The sequence below is a fragment of the Xenopus laevis genome, chromosome 8L (assembly GCF_017654675.1).
Source record: "Xenopus laevis strain J_2021 chromosome 8L, Xenopus_laevis_v10.1, whole genome shotgun sequence".
NCBI classification, from domain to species: Eukaryota; Metazoa; Chordata; class Amphibia; order Anura; family Pipidae; genus Xenopus; species Xenopus laevis.
Genome location: NC_054385.1, coordinates 14,896,469 through 14,915,125, shown reverse-complemented (window position 1 = coordinate 14,915,125; position 18,657 = coordinate 14,896,469). Strand labels below are relative to the sequence as shown.

Below are 18,657 nucleotides of genomic sequence, written 5' to 3'. Positions count from 1 at the left end.
GAGAATCTTTAATGAGCTCAAGGGTACGATTTCCATGGTATAATGAGTTCTGCATTGTTCTGCGCAATCCTGCATGAGCGGAGGTGGAGGTGATGGTAAGTGCCCTTCCACAGGGGAGTTTGTGCATTTATTTATGTATATATTAAACGTATGTGCTTTTTTTATATACAAGTGTGCATTCTGCAGGTATTTTTCCAATTTATTTTAAGTGCACACAAATGAAATATTGTGTATTTAATAACACACATGGCAGCTCAGATCTCCGCATTCATTGGTACAACACACAAAATAAAATGGACTGAATTAGCTGCAGGAGAACTTGTTTCCTTACAGGGACATTTCAGCTCCACCATTAACAAACTCAGGCGTTAACTAAGCGCATTACTTTCTGTATAGGTGTTAAGTGGTTATCAGAGCACATGACTGAAATGCCCAAATAAAAAAAGTCAAATAAATTTGCACCTGGGCAGTATCCAATGGCAACCAAGCACATACATGTGCAGAATTCGGAGAAATCCAACCAACCACTCATGGACACAGGTTAATCCAGTTCCTCCGACCAATTCAGTTCTACTTTTTGCACAGAAAAAAGGGCCACCACAAATGGTCAACTCAAAAATAGAAAAAACATAAATGTCAAGAAAGTAACTGTAGTGGTAAAGGGGTGGTCCAAAAGTTAACTTTCAATATGGTATAAAATGGCTAATTCTAAGCAATGTATCAATTGGCCTGCATTTTTTTTTCTTTAATCATTTTCAAATTCTTTTGACTCTTCAAAACTTCCCACAAGGAGGTCACTGACCCCATCTCAAAAAAAAAACAAACAAATGTCCGTAAGGCTAAAACATATTGTTATTGCTACTTTTTATTACTCTTCTTTCTATACAGGACCTCTTATTCAAATTCCAGTCTCAAATTCCAGTCTCTTAGACGTAGAGATCCGCTTGTTTGGTGATATACGAGCAGATCTCACCCCAATATGGCCACATTGAAATATCCGATCTGGGCGGTCGGATCGCGAGGCGGCCGTGATCATATGGGATTGTTTAAACTGCACGATTGAGATCTGCCTTACTTTTAGCCAGATATTGATTGGGAAATCCCGTCTGATGGCCCCACACAAGGGCCAATAAGCTGCCGGTCTGTCGGCAGCTTTTATTGGCCCATGTTTAGGGGCCTTCCAATCTGTGCATGGTTGGTTTCAAATCAGTGCATGGTTGCTAGGGTAATTTGGACCCTATTAACCAGATAGCTGAAAAAGCAAACTGGAGAGCTGCTGAATAAAAAGCTAAATAACTCAGAAACCACAAATAATAAAAACCAATTGCACTTTCTACATCCTACTAAAAATGAATTTAAAGGTGAACAACCTCTAGCTATGGCCACTAGGGGGAGTTCTTGTTCTGCAGGCAGAGATCAATGCAATAGGAACATTTCTATCACCTATTAGTCAAGTCTGAGTGCCTGTGTAGACTATGTGGGCCCATTATTTATTTAAAGTTTACTTGTATACCCCCAAGTTTTGGGCATGGATATGCTGGCTGAAAAAAAAAAAAACATTAATGGAGTCTATACCCCATGTCTTCATGGGAATAACAAAAAAAGAATTTAAGTTCAAAATGGTAAAAAAGACAAGATAATAGGAGAACATAAATTTTATTTACATTCCCTATCAAAATACATAGGTACAGCAACACAGAAAGCATTTTTTTGAAGATTCTTCAGTTCACAACGCGTCTACTGACCAGCCCTTCTGTAAGTAGCAGTAGTAGCTACATGGCAGGGTGTATCAGCCTGTCTGAACAAGAGCAATCTTTTTTTTTTCTAGATCTGGTATCTCACAGTTAAAGTTCTGTTTCACTTGGATAGAAAAGAATTATCCTATGTCATTAATGCCATTCTTCTGAATATTGATACCCTAAAACGTATGCAGCTGTACATGTCAACTGTAGTCCTTGCTCCCCATACTACCGTTATACAGATTCTTAAAAAAAGGAATTGAAAAATATATATATAGTTAAAAAAAAAAGAAAAAAAAAGTTTCCACTCTCCCATAAATAAGAATTTATGTCTTAGAAGACTCTGTCAAATTCTGATTGGTTGGTGGCAGCAGGATTCCGTGCCTGATTGGCTGGCTGTTGGGGCATGTGTCCGCCTCTTCTCCTAGGAGGTGCCAAGTATTCAAACATGGACTGATTGTGAGTAGAGAGCATGTTCTTTAGGTCAGAAGGCATTGGATCGGACCAGAAGAAATCGTGGTTCAGAGCTTCGTCGCTGTCTGTTCTCTGCGCTGGGTCCAAAATCAACAGCTTGTCTATAAGATCCAGTGCACAGACATCTTTCACATAAGCCTTCAGCCTTTCCTTCACCTTCCTCTTCTGGCCTTTGGGCAGCTCAAGTTTCTGGTACAACTCGTATTTGTCCACATTTGGCCACACCTAAAATAGATCAATAAATAAATCTAGGTGTTTTATCCAGAGCAATTTATTAGCCAAACTGCTCATAATAAGAGCATAGGTTCTGTTCACCTAGACACCTGCTAGATAAGACTCACCTCTGGTGTGATGGAGCCGCACAATTGGCTGATGAGTGTCAGCTGATGCTGCTCTGTATTCCCCTGCATAATGGGGCTTCTGGTCCACATCTCTGCCATGATGCACCCCGCTCCCCACAAATCGATGGGAGGGCCATAATCACGCTCCCCTACCAGCACAGAATAATTAATTAGCATTATCCACAGTGTTTGAGAAATGCATTACTAATAGGATATCCTATACAAAAGGATTCAGCTTTAAGTAGAAGGCACCAGAGCCGATTCGATTGTGAAAGCCGTTATGACTGCAGATCGCGCAATTCTGGGGTCATGAATATCAACAATTGCCAGTTTCTCTTTCTACATATCACAAGGTTTCTGATTTTTTTCAGGTAAAGGAACTGTTCAGTATAAAAAAAAATAAAAAAAATAAAAAAAATAGGGTATGTGCAAAATATAAAGTTTCAAATAGGGATGCACCGAATCCAGGATTTGGTTCGGGATTGGGCCTTTTTCAGCAGGATTCAGATTCAGTCGAATCCTTCTGCCAGGCTGAACCCCAATTTGCATATGCAAAATAGGGACGAGGAGGGAAATCACGTGACTGTCACAAAACAAGGAAGTACATTTTTGTTTCCCCTTTCCACTCCTAATTTACATATGCAAATTAGGATTTGGGGGTTCGGTATTTGGCTGAATCTTTCGCAAATGATTCAGGGTTCGGCCGAGTCCAAAATAGTGGCTTTTTGGTTTCTGTTATAGTTAGCTAAAAGCGTAATTAATAAGAGCTTGGTTTTCAGCGCTATCCTTTGAATTGTACATTTCGTTTGTATAATGGGTTAAAAGGAACAGTACAGTGAGAAAATAAAAACTGGGTAAATAGATAAGTTGTGCAAAATAAAAAATGTTTCTAATATAGTTAGCTAAAAATATAATGGATAAAGGCTTGGGTGACTGGATGTGTAACATAATAGCCAGAACACTACTTCCTGCTTTGCAGCTCGCTTGCTTTCTACTAATTGGTTACCAGGCCGTAACCAATCAGAGACTTGAGGGGGGGCACGTGGGTCATTTCTGTTGCTTTTGAATCTGAGCTGAATGCTGATGATCAATTACAAACTCACTGAACAGTTATGTCCCATGTGGCCCCCTTATAGTCACTGACTAACTCAGAGTTAGAGAGCTGAAAATCAGGAAGTAGTGTTCAGGCTTATGTTACACATCCAATCACTCCAGCCTTTATACATTAGATTTTTATGGCTAATGAACTAGAATAGAAACTTTTTTTTTTAAATGTATATTATCTATTGATCTAGTTTTTATTTTTATAAACACATAACATAACACAAACACAAAGTGCACAATTCAAAGGATAGCGCTGAAAACAAAACTCTTATTAATGCAGCCGCCCACACGACCATCCTTACCCAGAAGCAGCTCAGGGGGTCGATACCAGAGTGTAACAACCCGATTGGTGTACTTGTTTGGCTGGCTGTTCTTGGCAAGGCTGAATGCTCTGGCAAGCCCAAAGTCTGCAAGTTTCAACACCCCGTCTCTGGTGATCAGCACGTTTGCTGCCTTCATGTCTCTGTGCAGGATCTGTTGGCACAAGTCTAATTAGACACAGCTCCTACAATAATAGTCTATGCCCAGTAGAGTAAAAATAAAGGAACGGGGTACCTGCTTACCTTATTCCTGTGAATGTAGTAGAGGCCATTGAGCAGCATCTGCATCACCTTCTTGATCTCGGCGACGGTAAACTTGACGTGAGCGTTGCTCAGCAATCCTGCTAGATCGTGCTCGCAAAAGTCGAACACCAGGAAAATAGTCCCTTTGCATCTATTGTATTGGTTGGCTGTGGGAGAAACTAGGTAGGCAAGAGAGTCTCGAGAACGGCCCGCACAAAAGCAGCATAAAGCACATTCTTTACAAAGAGCAGACGCCAAGCAGGACCAAGGGTGTTTCAGATGTGGAAAATTCCATTAGGGACCGTTATACCGAACTGGTGGCACAACACTGGTCATTGGTGGAGACCTTAGCAATTGTTCTAAAATTAAATTGGTCTTGCTTGGTTCCACTTAAATACCCCATTCTCCTCTGCCAGGAACGGATTTATTTATAAAAAAAAAAAAAATATATATAAAAAAGCATAGAAAATCTGAATGAATATGCTTTATTGGGGTGGGAGGAGACAGGATCCCTACACCTTGGCGCCTCCCAGTTGCAGGCAAATGGTTAATGCTAATGCCAATACTGTAAAATCCATTTGAAATCCTCTAACACTGTGATCCCCAACCAGTAGCTCATGAGCAACATGTTGCTCCCAGTCGCCTCAAAGCAGGTGATTATTTTTTAATTCCTGGTTTTTGGGCAAGTTTTGGTTGTATAAAAACCAGGTGTACTGCCAAATAGGGACTCTTGTAGACTGTCAGTCCACATAGGGGCTACCAGATATCCAATCACAGCCCTTTTTGTCATCTACAGGAACTTTTTCATGCTTGTGTTGCTCCCCAACTCTTTTGCATTTGAATGTGGCTCACGGGTAAAAAAAAAGGTTGGGGACCCCCTGGTCTAACAAAATCTCTGCTACCTTGAAAGACTGGGTCACTACACCAGGCAGAGGAGATGCTGCAGTTTCCATGCAATGTGTATGGTGTTTGCTTGTTTAGAAATCAAAGTAGTGAGAATAAAAAAAGAAGAAGGAGCCAGACAAAGGATAGTGAGACAGACAGACAACCATGCTGTGTGTGTGTCCTGGCTGTGAAAGTCGCCACCCAAGCAGCAACCCCCCCAAACAGCGCGTGCAGCACGCAGAGATACACAAAATGTTACTTACTTTTATTCCGACAAATCTCTATAAGGTGAACCACATTCTCATGTTTCAACAGCTGCAGGATTTTGATCTCTCGCAGAGCTGTGATAGGGAACTGAGGAGGATAAAACTGGTTTTCATTAGATATCCTCATAGTTATACAACATACATAATTGCATATAAGGCTAAACACCTTGATATGTCCAGAACAGCCCATCGCTACTTACCCCTTCCTTCTCATTTTCCATCAGAACTTTTTTGAGTGCAACTTTCTTCCCCGTCTGCCGATGTTTGGCCTTGAACACTTCCCTGTGGGTCCAACACATAGAAACAATTATTCAATGGGGCGTAACTATGGATTTAGAAGGATATGGGATGCGTTATCCAGACAGCTCCAAATTACAGGAAGGTCATCACCCATATAGCCCATTGTAATCAAACAATTACAATATCTTAAAACCACTGCTGTAATAATAAAACAATACCTTGTACTTGATCCCTACAAATATATAATTGAGCCTGGTTGGCAGTGGAGCAATTTCTACTTAGTTTAAAAATTTTTTAGTAGACTTAAGGTATGTCCATTATGGGGAACCAAGTGACAGAACGATCCCTTATCTGGAAAACCATGGGTCCTAAGCATTCTGGGTAACAGGCCCTGCATAACTAAGGATCTGTGGAACATTCCATTCAGCTATATAGAAAATGGCAATGGACAGAGCTATATAGAAAAATAAACAACATTTTGGATGTAGGGGACACAGAGAATCACACTATACAGAGATGGGGACACAGACATAGGGTTATACAGAGAGTTGGGGACACAGACATAAAGCCATACAGAGAGAGAGACAGAGGGAGGGAGGGGGAGACAGACAGACAGACAGAGAGACAGAGAGACAGAGGATACAGACATAAGACTATACACAGGTGAAGTTCCTGCTGTATGCTGATGATCTCCTTCTCCTGTCTGGCAGTACTGGAGAAGTACAGCACAACAAAGAAGAATAAACAACACAAAATTCCCTCCTTTATACTAAACAACTGCACACTGAATGGCACGGACAGCTTAGCCTAGAAATCAGCCAATCAGCAAGCTTTAAACCAGCAATAGCTGCCCTAAAAGACAAGGCTTGCAGGACCTTCTATGCCATCAGAAGACACCTGTACCACCTTTATACCACCAGTGAGAGTCTGGCTTAGAATCTTCGACAGTGTCATCGCTCCAATCCTCCTCTATGGAAGCGAAGTTTGGGGTCCTGTCACTTACCCAGACCAATCCAAATGGGATTCTAGCCCAACAGAAATATTCCACCTGGAATTCTGTAAGCACCTTCTCCAGGTCCACAGGAGCACCTCAAACTCTGCCTGTCGGGCTGAGCTGGGCAGATTTCCCCTTATGTTTGCCATACAGAAGAGGGCGCTCTCATACTGGGCACATCTACACAACAGCAGCCCCATGACCTACCACCATAAAGCCTGTCTGAACAACCAGACCCAGGGCAAACCACGCGCCCTGAAACAACCAGCACCCTGCCCACCCAAGACTCCTATCAATTGACAAAAGGCCAGATAACACAAAAAATAAACAAAGTCAAAGAGCAATACCTCTGTGACTGGAGGAAGGAAATATCAAATTCCCAGAAACTTTCTACCAATCACTGGGGAGAGAGTATAGACTGGCCCCATATCTGGAAAGGCTACAGAACCCCACAGATAGACAGATTGTGAGTATGTACAGACTGAGTGCCCACAACTTGGAGATAGAACAGGGACGGCACAGACAGACCTACAGACCCAGAGAGAACAGACTGTGCAAGCGATGTGACCAGGAGGCCATGGAGGATGAGGCCCACTTCTTGCTACAGTGCCCCAAATACTCAGCACTGAGGGACACCCACTTCTGGAGATTTTCCAATCACATTCCAGATTTCACATCTCAAAAGAAGAGAGGAAACTCCACTTCCTACTGGGAGAAGAGGCACGAACAGTAACAATAGCTGCACAATATGTAAGAGACTGTCATAGACTGAGAGAGACCCCACTTTCCCCTATTCCCATAAACTGCCCCCCTAACCCCACCCATTTCACCCCTCTACCTGCTTTGGCAATGCTTAATGTATTTGGTCCTGCCAATAAAGCTCATTTGAATTTGAATGAGAGAGAGAGAGAGAGAAGAGAGAATAAGACTAGAGAGAGAGAGAGAGAAAAGACTAGAAGAGAGAGAAGAGAGACACAAAGACTAGAAGAGACATAAGACTAGAGAGGAGACAGGAGAGGAAGACATAAGACTATAGAGAGAGAGAGAGAGAGAGAGAGGAACACAGACTATAGAGAGAGAGACAGAGAAGAAGAGACATAAGACTGAGAGAGAGAGACATAGAGACAGAGAAGACGAAGAAGCAGGAGAGACAGATAGACATAAGATGGAGAGGAAGACATAAGACTATAAGAGAGAGAGAGAGGACAGAGACAGTAAGACTATAAGAGAGAGAGAAAGACATAAGACTATAGAGAGAGAGAGAGAGAGAGAGAGAGAGAGCAGAGAGAGAGAGAGAGATGAGGGACAGACATAAGACTAGAGAGAGACACACATAAGACTAGAGAGAGAGAGAGAGAGAGAGAGACATAGACTATAGGAGAGAGAGCACAGACATAGCGACATAAGACTATAGAGAGAGAGAGACACATAAGACTATTAGAGAGACAAAGCTATGAGAGAGAGAGTTAGAGAGAGAGAGAAAGAAAGAGAGAGACATAAGACTAGAGAGAGAGAGAGACCATAAGACTAAGAGAGAGAGAGAACATAAGACTAGAGAGAGACATAAGACTAGAGAGAGAGAGAGACATAAGACTAGAGAGAGACATAAGACTAATATGAGAGAAGAGAGAGAGAAAGTACTAATAAGAAGAGACATAAATAGAGGGGAGAGAGAGAGAGACATAAGACTAGAGAGAGAGACATAAGACTAAGAGAGAGAGAGAGAAGAGAAGAGAGAGAGACATAAGACTATAGAGAGAGAATAGACAGAGAGAGAGAGAGAGAGAGAGACATAAGACTATGAGAGAGAGAGAACATAAGACTATAGAGAAAGACTGAGAGAGAGAGAGAGAGAACATAAGACTATAGAGAGAGAGACACAAGACTATAGAGAGAGAGACATAAGACTATAGAGAGAGAGAGAGAGAGAGAGAGAGAGAGACATAAGACTAGAGAGAGAGAGAACATAAGACTATAGAGAGAAGACATAAGACTATATAAGAGAGAGAGAGAGAGAGGAGACATAAAACTATAGAGAGAAGACACATAAGACTATAGAGAGAGAGAGAAGAGAAGAGAGAGAGAGAGACATAAGACTATAGAGAGAGAGAGACATAAGACTATAGAGAGAGGAGAGAGACATAAAACTATAGAGAGAGAGACATAAGACTAGAGAGAGAGAGACATAAGACTATAGAGAGAGAGACATAAGACTAGAGAGAGAGAGAGACATAAAACTAGAGAGAGAGACATAAGACTAGAGAGAGAGAGAGAGAGATAAGAACTAAGACATAAGAGAGAGACCATAAGACTATAGAGAGAGAGAGAGAGGGGAGAAAGAGACTAAGACTAGAGAGAGAGAGAGAGACATAAGACTATAGAGAGAGAGAACATAAGACTAGAGAGAGAGAGAGACATAAGACTATAGAGAGAGAGAGACATAAGACTAGAGAGAGAGAGAGACATAAGACTAGAGAGAGAGAGACATAAGACTAGAGAGAGAGAGAGAGAGAGAGAGACATAAGACTATATAGAGAGAGACACATAAGACTAGAGAGAGAGAGAGAGAGAGAGAGAGAGAGAGAGACATAAGACTATAGAGAGAGAGAGACATAAGACTATAGAGAGAGAGAGAGAGACATAAGACTATAGAGAGAGAGAGACATAAGACTATAGAGAGAGAGAGAGAGACATAAATCTATAGAGAGAGAGAGACATAGAGATAGAGAGAGAGAGAGACAGAAGACTAGAGAGAGACATAAGACTAGAGAGAGAGACATAAGACTAGAGAGAGAGAGAGACAGAAGACTAGAGAGAGACATAAGACTAGAGAGAGAGACATAAGACTAGAGAGAGAGAGGACACAGACATAAAAGACTGAGGATTGAGGAGACAGAGATGGAAAGACTCACCCGAATGTGCCCTGGCCGATCTTGGCGAGCCGCTCGTACTTGGAGACCTCATCGCAATAAGGGAATTCAACAGAGTCGTAGTTCTTTACCATGGCGGAAGGAGGGGGCTCTGAACCGGAAGGTCCTCGGGAATCGGATTCCGGGCACAGGCCGACGGGCCCCGGCCTTTCCCGGTGCTGAGCTGACGAGTTCAGGCTGCCTGACGGCTCGGACAAGGCCACAACACCTCGCACTGCTACGGGGGAGCCGGATGAGAGATTCTGGGCTGTTCTTTCACTTGCCTCCCCGCTTCTGCGCGCCTCTAGAAGAAGCTTGTGTGTTTTTAACCCACTCCCCCCGTCTATTCACATGGAATGGCCGAACCGCATTACAGTGGGAGGGACCAATTACCGGATGGGAGGGGACCGCACAATACAATCCACTCAATTTACATTCGAGTAAGAAGGCGTGGTGAGGGGAAGCTGCATTGTGTCTCATTTGAAAGGCGTGAACCCCTATCATCCAGCACTTAAGACCTATTTACATGTCTATGTTTTTGCTCTGACCTTTTGATTTTGAAGTCTACGTTTATACCTTTTTGCTGAGGGTAGAATCAGCTGTGCCGTTGGTTACTAGGGTCCAAGTTACCCTAGCAACCATGCCTTGACTGGAATAGAAAGATTAGTAATAAAACATAGTTATAACTATACATTTATAGCCTTATACAGCATTTTGTTGTTGCTTTTTTTTTTTTAGATGGGGTCAGCCAATGGAAAAGTTGGCTTTGAATCGGGCGTCACTGACCCCTTCTAAAGGTCAGGCCACACTGGGCATTTTGGGGAGATTTGGTCGCCTGGCGACTAATCGCCTTGTCTTTGCGGCAACCAATCTCCCCAAACGCCTTCCCTGACTCTGCGCTGGCTAAAATGAAAAAAAAAAAACGGCGCTAATCACACGCGGCGGTTCGTTTTCCAAAGTTGCCTCACGAGGAAACTTTGGGCGACTTCGGAAAACGAATTGTCGCGTGTGATTAGCGCCGGCGTTTTTTCATTTTAGTCGGCACAGAGTGAGGGAAGACGTTTGGGGAGATTGGTTGCCGCAAAGACAAGGTGATTAGTCGCCAGGCGACCAGATCTCCCCAAAACGCCCAGTGTAGCCTGACCCTAAGAAGCAAATGCTCTGTAAGGCTATAAATGTATTGTTATTGCTAATTTTTATTATCTTATTTTATTTGTTCGCACACACACAGAATATTTTTACCGCAACCTCCCGACAAAGGGAGGTTGCGCCATTAAGAAGCGGATCTGGGCCGGTGGGGCCCACCAAGTTTTTTCCCAGTGTCCCGCTGGCTCTGCTTATTCACATCAGTGCATGGTTGCTGGGGTAATTTGGACCCTAGCTACCAAATTGCTTAAAATGCAGATTGAAGAGCTGCTGAATAAAAAGCTAAATAACTCAAAAAACCTTAAATAATAAAAAATGAAAACCAATTGCAAATTGTCTCAGAATTTAACTCTCTACGTCATACTAAAAGTTATCTCAAAGGTGAAGAACCCCTTTAAGGGTAGAGACACACAGTCAGATTCAGAGAGATCAGTCGCCCAGTGACAAATCTCCTCTTCTACGGGGCGATTAATGTCCCCGAACTGCCTTCCCGCCAGCTAGAATTAAAATCGCCGGCAGGATGGCACTCGGAGCACTTTATTTTCTGAAGTCGCCCGAAGTTGCCTAACGAGGGCGACTTCGGAAAACAAAATGCTCCGATTGCTATCCTGACGCCGATTTATATTGTAGCCGGCAGGAGATTAGTCACCCCGAAGAAGAGAAGCTTTGTCACCGGGCGACTAATCTCCCCGAATTTGATCGTGTGTCTCTGCCCAGTCACTGTATATAGGGCCAGGGGGAGACCAACAATTGTATCAGTGCAATCTGACACAGTGGGTGCTTGGCCAAATGTAAAGCAAGCTTTAGAATGCTAATATGTTAATTAAAATGAGCTTTTTGCAACTGAGGGGACCTGCTTGGTCCTGGTATCTTTATTAAAAATCTGAGCTGAGCTAACAATCTGATTTTGTCCTGCTGGTGACAAAAATGGGCTGTGCAAGATAAAACGAAAATGCACGGTTTTGTTTGTTGCAAAATTCTAAAACGATTCTTAAATCTACAGGAAGTGGCTGCTGCGGTGCAGAAAATATCTAATATTGTGCAACAGTTGCACAGAGACAACATGTCGTATACCAGTAAAGGGGGCTTTACTATTGTTGTGAATCTGACAGCAGGTCATGTTATGTACACTGTTTACTGTAGAGCTTGTTCTCTAACCTTTGAGTAGGTGCTAAAATCAGTCAAAATACAAGAACCCAACAATAATGGGTAACCATTATTATTATTGACATATGCAGCAGTGCCGTAGCATAGAAGGATGTATATATCAAACATACTGATACACAGGGTTGGAACATCCTACCAGAGCATTTCCCAGGGAGTCCAGCCGATCAGAAGAGCGGTCCCCGGGGCCCATGAGGGGCTATGTGAAATTTATTGGCTCCAATTCAAGTAGACAAAAACTGGCAACGTTTGGGCCTCTCAGGGCCCTTTGGCAATCTGGGCAGCTAGGTGGCAAATGAGATTCAATGTTGATAAATGTAAAGTCATGCACCTGGGATGTAAAAATATCCACTTATACCCTTAATGGGACTGCACTAGGCAAATCCATTATGGAAAAATACCTTGGAGTCCTTGTAGATGATAAACTTGACTGTAGCAAGCAATGCCAATCAGCAGCATCAAGGGCAAATAAGGTCTTGAGCTGTATTAAAAGGGGCATTGATTCACGGGAGGACGGGGTCATTCTTCCACTGTATAGAGCACTTGTAAGGCCCCATCTAGAATATGCCGTACAGTTTTGGTCTCCATCACTCAAACAGGACATTATTGTATTAGAGAGGGTACAGAGAAGGGCAACTAAGCTGGTAAAAGGTATGGGAAATCTTAGCTATGAGGAAAGACTGGCCAAATTGGGGATGTTCACTAAGGAGAAGAGGTGCTTAGGGGGTGATATGATAACTATGTATAAATATATAAGGGGATCATATAATAATCTCTCTAATGCTTTATTTACCAGTAGGTAAAACCAGCTGACAGGAGGGCACCCATTCCGGAAAAGAAAAGAGGTTCCGTCTAAATATTGGGAAGGGGTTTGTTACAGTGAGAAGATGTGGAATTGTCTCCCTGAATCAGTGGTACAGGCTGATAATTAGATAGCTTTAAGAAGGGGTTGGATGGTGTTTAGCAAGTGAGGGAATACAGGGTTATGGGAGATAGCTCATAGTACAAGTTGATCCAGGGACTGGTCCCATTGCATCTTGCAGTCAGGAAGGAATTTTCCTCCTCTGAGGCAAATTGGAGAGGGTTCAAATGGGTTTTTTTTTTCGCCTTCCTCTGGATCAACTGGCAGTTAGGCAGGAAATATATAAAGTTAAAAGGTTGAACTTGATGGACGTGTGTCTTTTTTCAACCTAACTTACTATGTAACATAACTAAACAGGGTCGGGCCCTTGGTGCAGGCTGTACAGCTGGGTCCCCCACAGCGCCTCCGGACTCAGTTTTCCGTGTGCATCAGTGAGAGCGTCCAGAGAGCCCAAGGGGTGCCGGCCCGGGTAGCCAGACCCAAAGGAAAGCCTAACTCAAAGGCCCACCAACCCCTGCCTAGCTGCCCCCCTCCCCAGCACCACTCAACACAATCCACCCTGTGGGCCACACTATACACCCACCCGCTCGCCCGCCACTCGCCTGGTCACGTGGGCTTTCTCCCAGTACCCTGGTAGCAATAAAAGCAGCAGAAATAAAGTGTCCTGTCTCATTCACGATGGCTTTGTGATCAGATTATTCTCCCTAAGTAAAAACGTATTGGATCTGGGGTCACCTTTGTATTTTCTGTCTGATTATAATTAAGCACTGGGGCCACGCTTAGATATGAAGTCACAGGAAGCTGGCCCAGGCAGATAGAAAACGGAAGCAAGACAAGTCCCCTGCATAGAGCATATTACTATTTCTAGCACTGCTGGGCACTAGGGCTATAACACTAGCACTAGGCGGCACCACCACTGCCCCCGGAACAGAAAATGATCAGATCAAAGGCGGTTGTCACTTGTCAGATGTGCATCTACTTCAGCGGAAAGTTGAGCCTTTCAAGCTCACACCCAATTTGTGGTTCAAAGACTCCGCTCTAAAGAAGAAAAAAAAACCCACAGTGGGTGTCAGTCAGATAAGTTTGTGTGGGGGGGGTTGAAGATGTGCGACTACAAGACAGGCAGGAGGAAAGGAAACTAAACTACCAGAGCTGAGGAGCAGGAGTTGTACGTTACGCACCTTCAATGAGAATAACTTAGAGAAACTGTTGGATCAAGAAGAATTTTTCCTGTGAAACGGGTTTGGAACCCCCTGACCTGATAAAATGGGGGACGTTACAAAGAAACCCACCAACAAGAAATTCCGTAAGTATGAGCAGCACTGCTTCTAAACACTTTATTGTGAGCAATGTCTTCTGAACACTGAGCATGAGCTTGTAACCGGACAAAGCTATACTTGACTTGCTCTATGTCTCATTGGCCCATGGTGCTTTTATTATTAACAAGTATTTTTACAGTGCCAACATATTGTGCCGGTTCTGTTTAATAGGGCTGCAGAAACCCAATTTGGTACAGGGTACAGTTGGTTGCAGTATCCAGAGTGACCCTAGAGGGAGCTGCATTCCATCAATACTGACCATGTAAGGTCCATATGCATTGACAATATGATCATTAGCCTTTATTTTTATAGTGCCAACATATTCCGCAGCACTTTATAAAGATTATGCATCTTTTCTATCCTTCCCAGCCCCAGTGGAGCTTACAGCCCAAGATCCCTCCTGGCCTCACAAGTCCTATATTTTGTGTTGAAACACCCCCAAAAATGTCTTTTTTTTTTTTTGCAAAAAGGTACTGTGCTTTCTAAGGGCAGAGACACACACTCAGATTTGGGGAGATTTAGTCGCCGGGCGATAAATCGTATCTTCTTCGGAGTGACTAATCTCCCTGAACTGCCTCCCGCCGGCTAGAATCTAAATCGCCCACAGGATGGCACTCGGAGCGTTTCGTTTTACGAAGTCGCCCGAAGTTTTCAAGTGAGGCAACTTCGTAAAACGAAGCGCACTTATTGCCATCCCGCCGGAGATTTACATTCTAGCTGGTGGGACGCAGTTCAGGGAGATTAGTTGCCCTGAAGAAGAGGAGATTTGATGCTGGGAGACTAATCTCCCCGAATCTGAGCGTGTGTCTCTGCCCTAAAGGGGGAAAATGACTATGGGTAATTTTCTGTGAATTTTTTTATGTCTCAGGAATAGGGATGCACCGAATCCACTATTTTGGATTCTGCCGAACCCCTGAATCCTTTGTGAAAGATTCAGGCGAATAGCGAACCAACTCCTAATTTGCATATGCAAATTAGGGGTGGGAAGGGGAAAACATCTTTTACTTCCTTGTTTTGTGACAAAAAGTCACTCAATTTCCCTTCCCAGCCCCTAATTTGCATATGCAAATTAGAATTCAGATTCGGTTTGGCCGGGCAGAAGGATTCGGCCGAATCCCGTCTTAATTTTATTACAGGTATTGGAACTTTTATCCAGAAACCCGTTATACAGAAAGGTCTGAATTACGGAAAGGCCTTCTCCCATAGACATTATAATCAAATAATTAAAATATTTTAAATTGATTTCCTTTTTCTCTGTAGTAATTTGTACTTGATCCCAACTAAATTATAATACAGCCTATTTGATGCAAAACAATCCTATTGGGGCTAATTCATGTTTAAATGATTTTTTAGTAGACTTAAGGTGTGGAGATCCAAATTACAGAAAGATCCCTTATCTGGAAAACCCCAGGCCCCGAGCATTCCGGATAACAGGTCCCATACCTGTACTAAAAAAGCAGTTGTTCACCTTATAATTAACTTTTAGTATGATGCAGAGATTTGTATTCTGAGACAATTAGCAATTGGTCTTCATTCTTTTAATGCTTTATTTCTTATTTTGTGCGGTTTCTACATTATTTAGCTTTTTGTTCCCAGTTTGGAATTTCAGCATCTATCTGGTTGCTGGGGTCCAAATTACCCTAGCAACCAGGCAGTGGTGTGAATTAACGACTGTAATATGAATAGGAGAGGACTGAATACAAAGAAAAACCATAAAAAGTAGCAATAACAAAATTGTAGCCTCACACAGCAATTGTGTTTTGGCTGCTGGGGGTCAGTGACCCCTATTTGAAAGTTGGAAAGGGTCAGAAGAAGGCAAATAATTTCAAAACTATAAGAAATAAAAAAAATTAAATTAAAGGTGAACTACCCATTTAACATGTATAAAGCCCCAACATGTTCCGCAATAATAAATGGGAATATACATTGAACCTACAGATTACATACAAAAATACAGCTGAAAGAACAGCTAAGGGGGTTCTACTGAGAGAAAGGTTATACTTCCAACATAACAGCAGCACTGCAGACTGAAACAAACACAGTGGGTGTAGGTCAGAATAGGGTTAATGGAGGAAGTCACAGTGCAAACTTGTGGTTTTGGGTGTGATTTTTTTTTTTTTAAACAGAAAATCCTCTTTGTAACTTCTTCATTTTAGCTGTAGGTGAGAGTAGGGTTGCCACCTGGCCGGTTAAAATGATGGTTGATCCCAATGCTATTTATAGGGAAAAAAGATAACTATATAGGCCGGTATTTTTTTCCAGAAAAGGTGGCAACCTTAGATGAGAGTGAAGGCAAAGTAGTCAGGGGCGTAACTACAGAGGAAGCAGACCCTGCGCTTGCAGGGGGGCCCAGTAGAATAGGGGGCCCAGTGTGGACCTAATTCATAGCCAATTTTAATATGTCTGGGTAGAACAAGCCACCTTATCAATATTTTGGGGCCCTATATTGAATCTGCTGTGGGGCCCAGTGACATACTTACGCCACTGAAAGTAGTCATTCCACACCCACTGCAAAAAGCTGTGGCTTTTTACAACTGATACTGATAACCCCTGTTGGCAATATCGTGCGAAAATTTGTTTAATTCGATATTATCTGTGCATTTATGGCCACCTTAAAGGGGGAAAAAAAATTTAGAGTGGTGGAATTTCACTCTAGAGGACTGTGGTGATCCCTAACTTCACTCTTTGATAAATATACCCCATTGTCTTTTATATGTGAACCCAACAATAACATGAGGTTAACAAATGGTCCAAACCAGAATAAATAACCAGAAACTGCGCTAGTGTGACGTTTCCTACACAATATCACTCTTTATATCAGGAATCTGAAATCTGTGCCTCTCCATCTGTTGCTGAGTCACATCACGCAAGAGCCAAGACTTGGGGAGGAACAGGTTGCACATTTTGGCACTATGTAGTTGGGTGCCAATAGCAGTTGTAATTAAATTTATCTCCAGTCTGTTACCTAGTTCCCCCCATGTTTTAGAATTATGGCAGATGGGGCATTTTGGCACCTGCTGTGCTCAGGCAGAAAGTGTGATGGTCAGAAAGTGTAAAATCTCCAATAAACAGATGCCATAGCAGAGCATGATGCAATGCCCACGCTTGGACATGCTGAAGTTGGTACTTTGGAGTATAAGCCGCCTGTTGCCACCAACTCATGTCATAAGCTTGTGTCCCAATTTGCTCTTTGGTTCTGATTTTTTAAACTATGTTGTATATTAGCTCTCATCCAAGTTTAATCAGAGTCAGAACCAGCAGTGCAGCACATATAAGCAACAGACAATTGACAAATAATGCTCTCAATAGCAATTATATGTACAAATATCTTTAAAACAATTACAAATGTGATTGCATTTGTTTCCCCACGTGTCACTGTCCTACATTAGAAGCTGTGGGCATGTGCACCTTGTCAGCACTGTGACAGATTTCACTCTGAATTGATCTCTATGGCAGCGCCTATGCACAAGGCTTCTTCCCTATGACTTTGCAGATCCAAATTTAGCAGATAAGTACATGTGACTTAACTGCGTCATATCTTGTTTCTACTGCCCATATTTATTTCAGATGAATGCAGTGTATGGTAAACCTAGACCTTGGCGCTGGGCAAGCTGCAGCCCTCTATATCTTGCTGAACTACAACTCCGGACATCACAGACACAGATAAAGGTTGTAGTTGGGAGTTGTAGTACCTATGGAGGGCATTTGGTTAACCATCATAAGGCACACATTTATTGGCTGCTGCCTTTCTCTGCACCAGCAATGTACTTGTGAGGGTAAGGGCACACGGGCAGATTCGGGGAGATTAGTCGCCCCTGCAACAGATCACCTCTTCTTCAGGGCGACAATCTCCCTTAAATGCCTTCCCGCCGGCTAGAATGAAAAATCGCCAGCGGGATGTCACTCGAGGAGCTTTGTTTTCCGAAGTTGCTCGGTTTCCTCGTGAGGCAACTTCAGGCGACATCGGAGAACGAAGTGCCACCCGCTGGCGAATTTCCATTATTGCTGGTGGGAAGGTAGTTCGTGATAATTGTCGCCCCAAACAAGAATCTGCCCTTGTGTCCTTAACTTTGCTGAGGTTAAGCATACACCACTCTATTCAATTCGATTATCAACTAAATGTATCAATTTAGAACAGTTTAGAGGGTTGCGACCCCCTCTCCCAGAGCTGCTTTTGCAGGTAAAAAAATTAGACTTTACACTTCAATATTAGAAGAACGGTCACACATCGAAAATAGAAAGTAATTGCTTATTTATTTCTGGTGAACTATCTGAAACCAACTGAACTGTAAAAAGTGTTGGAAGCAGTGGTGTAACTAAATATCACTGGGCCCCACAGCAAATAATTTTATAGGCCCCAAAAATGTCTAGAGATTGACTTGTTTTACCAAATTTTATTGAATTTGTATATGAATTAGAGCCTCGTGGGGCCCCTATACCTTCTGGGCCCCCCTGCAGCCGCAGGGTCTGCTTCCTCTATAGTTACACCCCTGGTTGGAAGGTGAACCACGCCCTTTAAAAGTGGTCATAGACGTACCAATTACCAAGAAAGATCGTTAATTTCAATACACACGTGTAGAGCTGAATAGTCAGATATACAGGTAGAAACAATAGAATTCTACCTGTATCTGACGATTCAGCACTAACAATG

The 18,657-nt window shown here is 42.8% G+C and overlaps 2 protein-coding genes across 5 annotated transcripts in view; one reads left to right on the top strand and one right to left on the bottom strand.

Annotated features, from left to right (window-relative positions):
- Window positions 1-1,640: 1,640 nt before the first annotated feature.
- On the bottom strand, window positions 1,641-9,897 carry cdk9.L (cyclin-dependent kinase 9 L homeolog). Of its 4 annotated transcripts, none has more exons than XM_041571922.1 (7): window positions 9,519-9,897; window positions 5,573-5,654; window positions 5,370-5,475; window positions 4,222-4,388; window positions 3,961-4,132; window positions 2,555-2,703; window positions 1,641-2,438 (listed from the first exon to the last, which is right to left on the bottom strand). In XM_041571922.1, exons 1-7 carry the CDS (start codon window positions 9,608-9,610, stop codon window positions 2,073-2,075), a joined length of 1,134 nt encoding a protein of 377 aa, XP_041427856.1. In that variant the 5' UTR covers window positions 9,611-9,897; the 3' UTR covers window positions 1,641-2,072.
- A 3,434-nt stretch (window positions 9,898-13,331) lies between these two features.
- The window catches only part of sh2d3c.L (SH2 domain containing 3C L homeolog), a 41,824-nt gene continuing 36,498 nt past the window's right edge, over window positions 13,332-18,657 (top strand). The window contains exon 1 of the mRNA XM_041571910.1: window positions 13,332-13,993. Coding sequence (XP_041427844.1) covers window positions 13,954-13,993 — 40 coding nt within the window. The 5' untranslated portion in view covers window positions 13,332-13,953. The remainder of the gene's footprint in view (window positions 13,994-18,657) is intronic.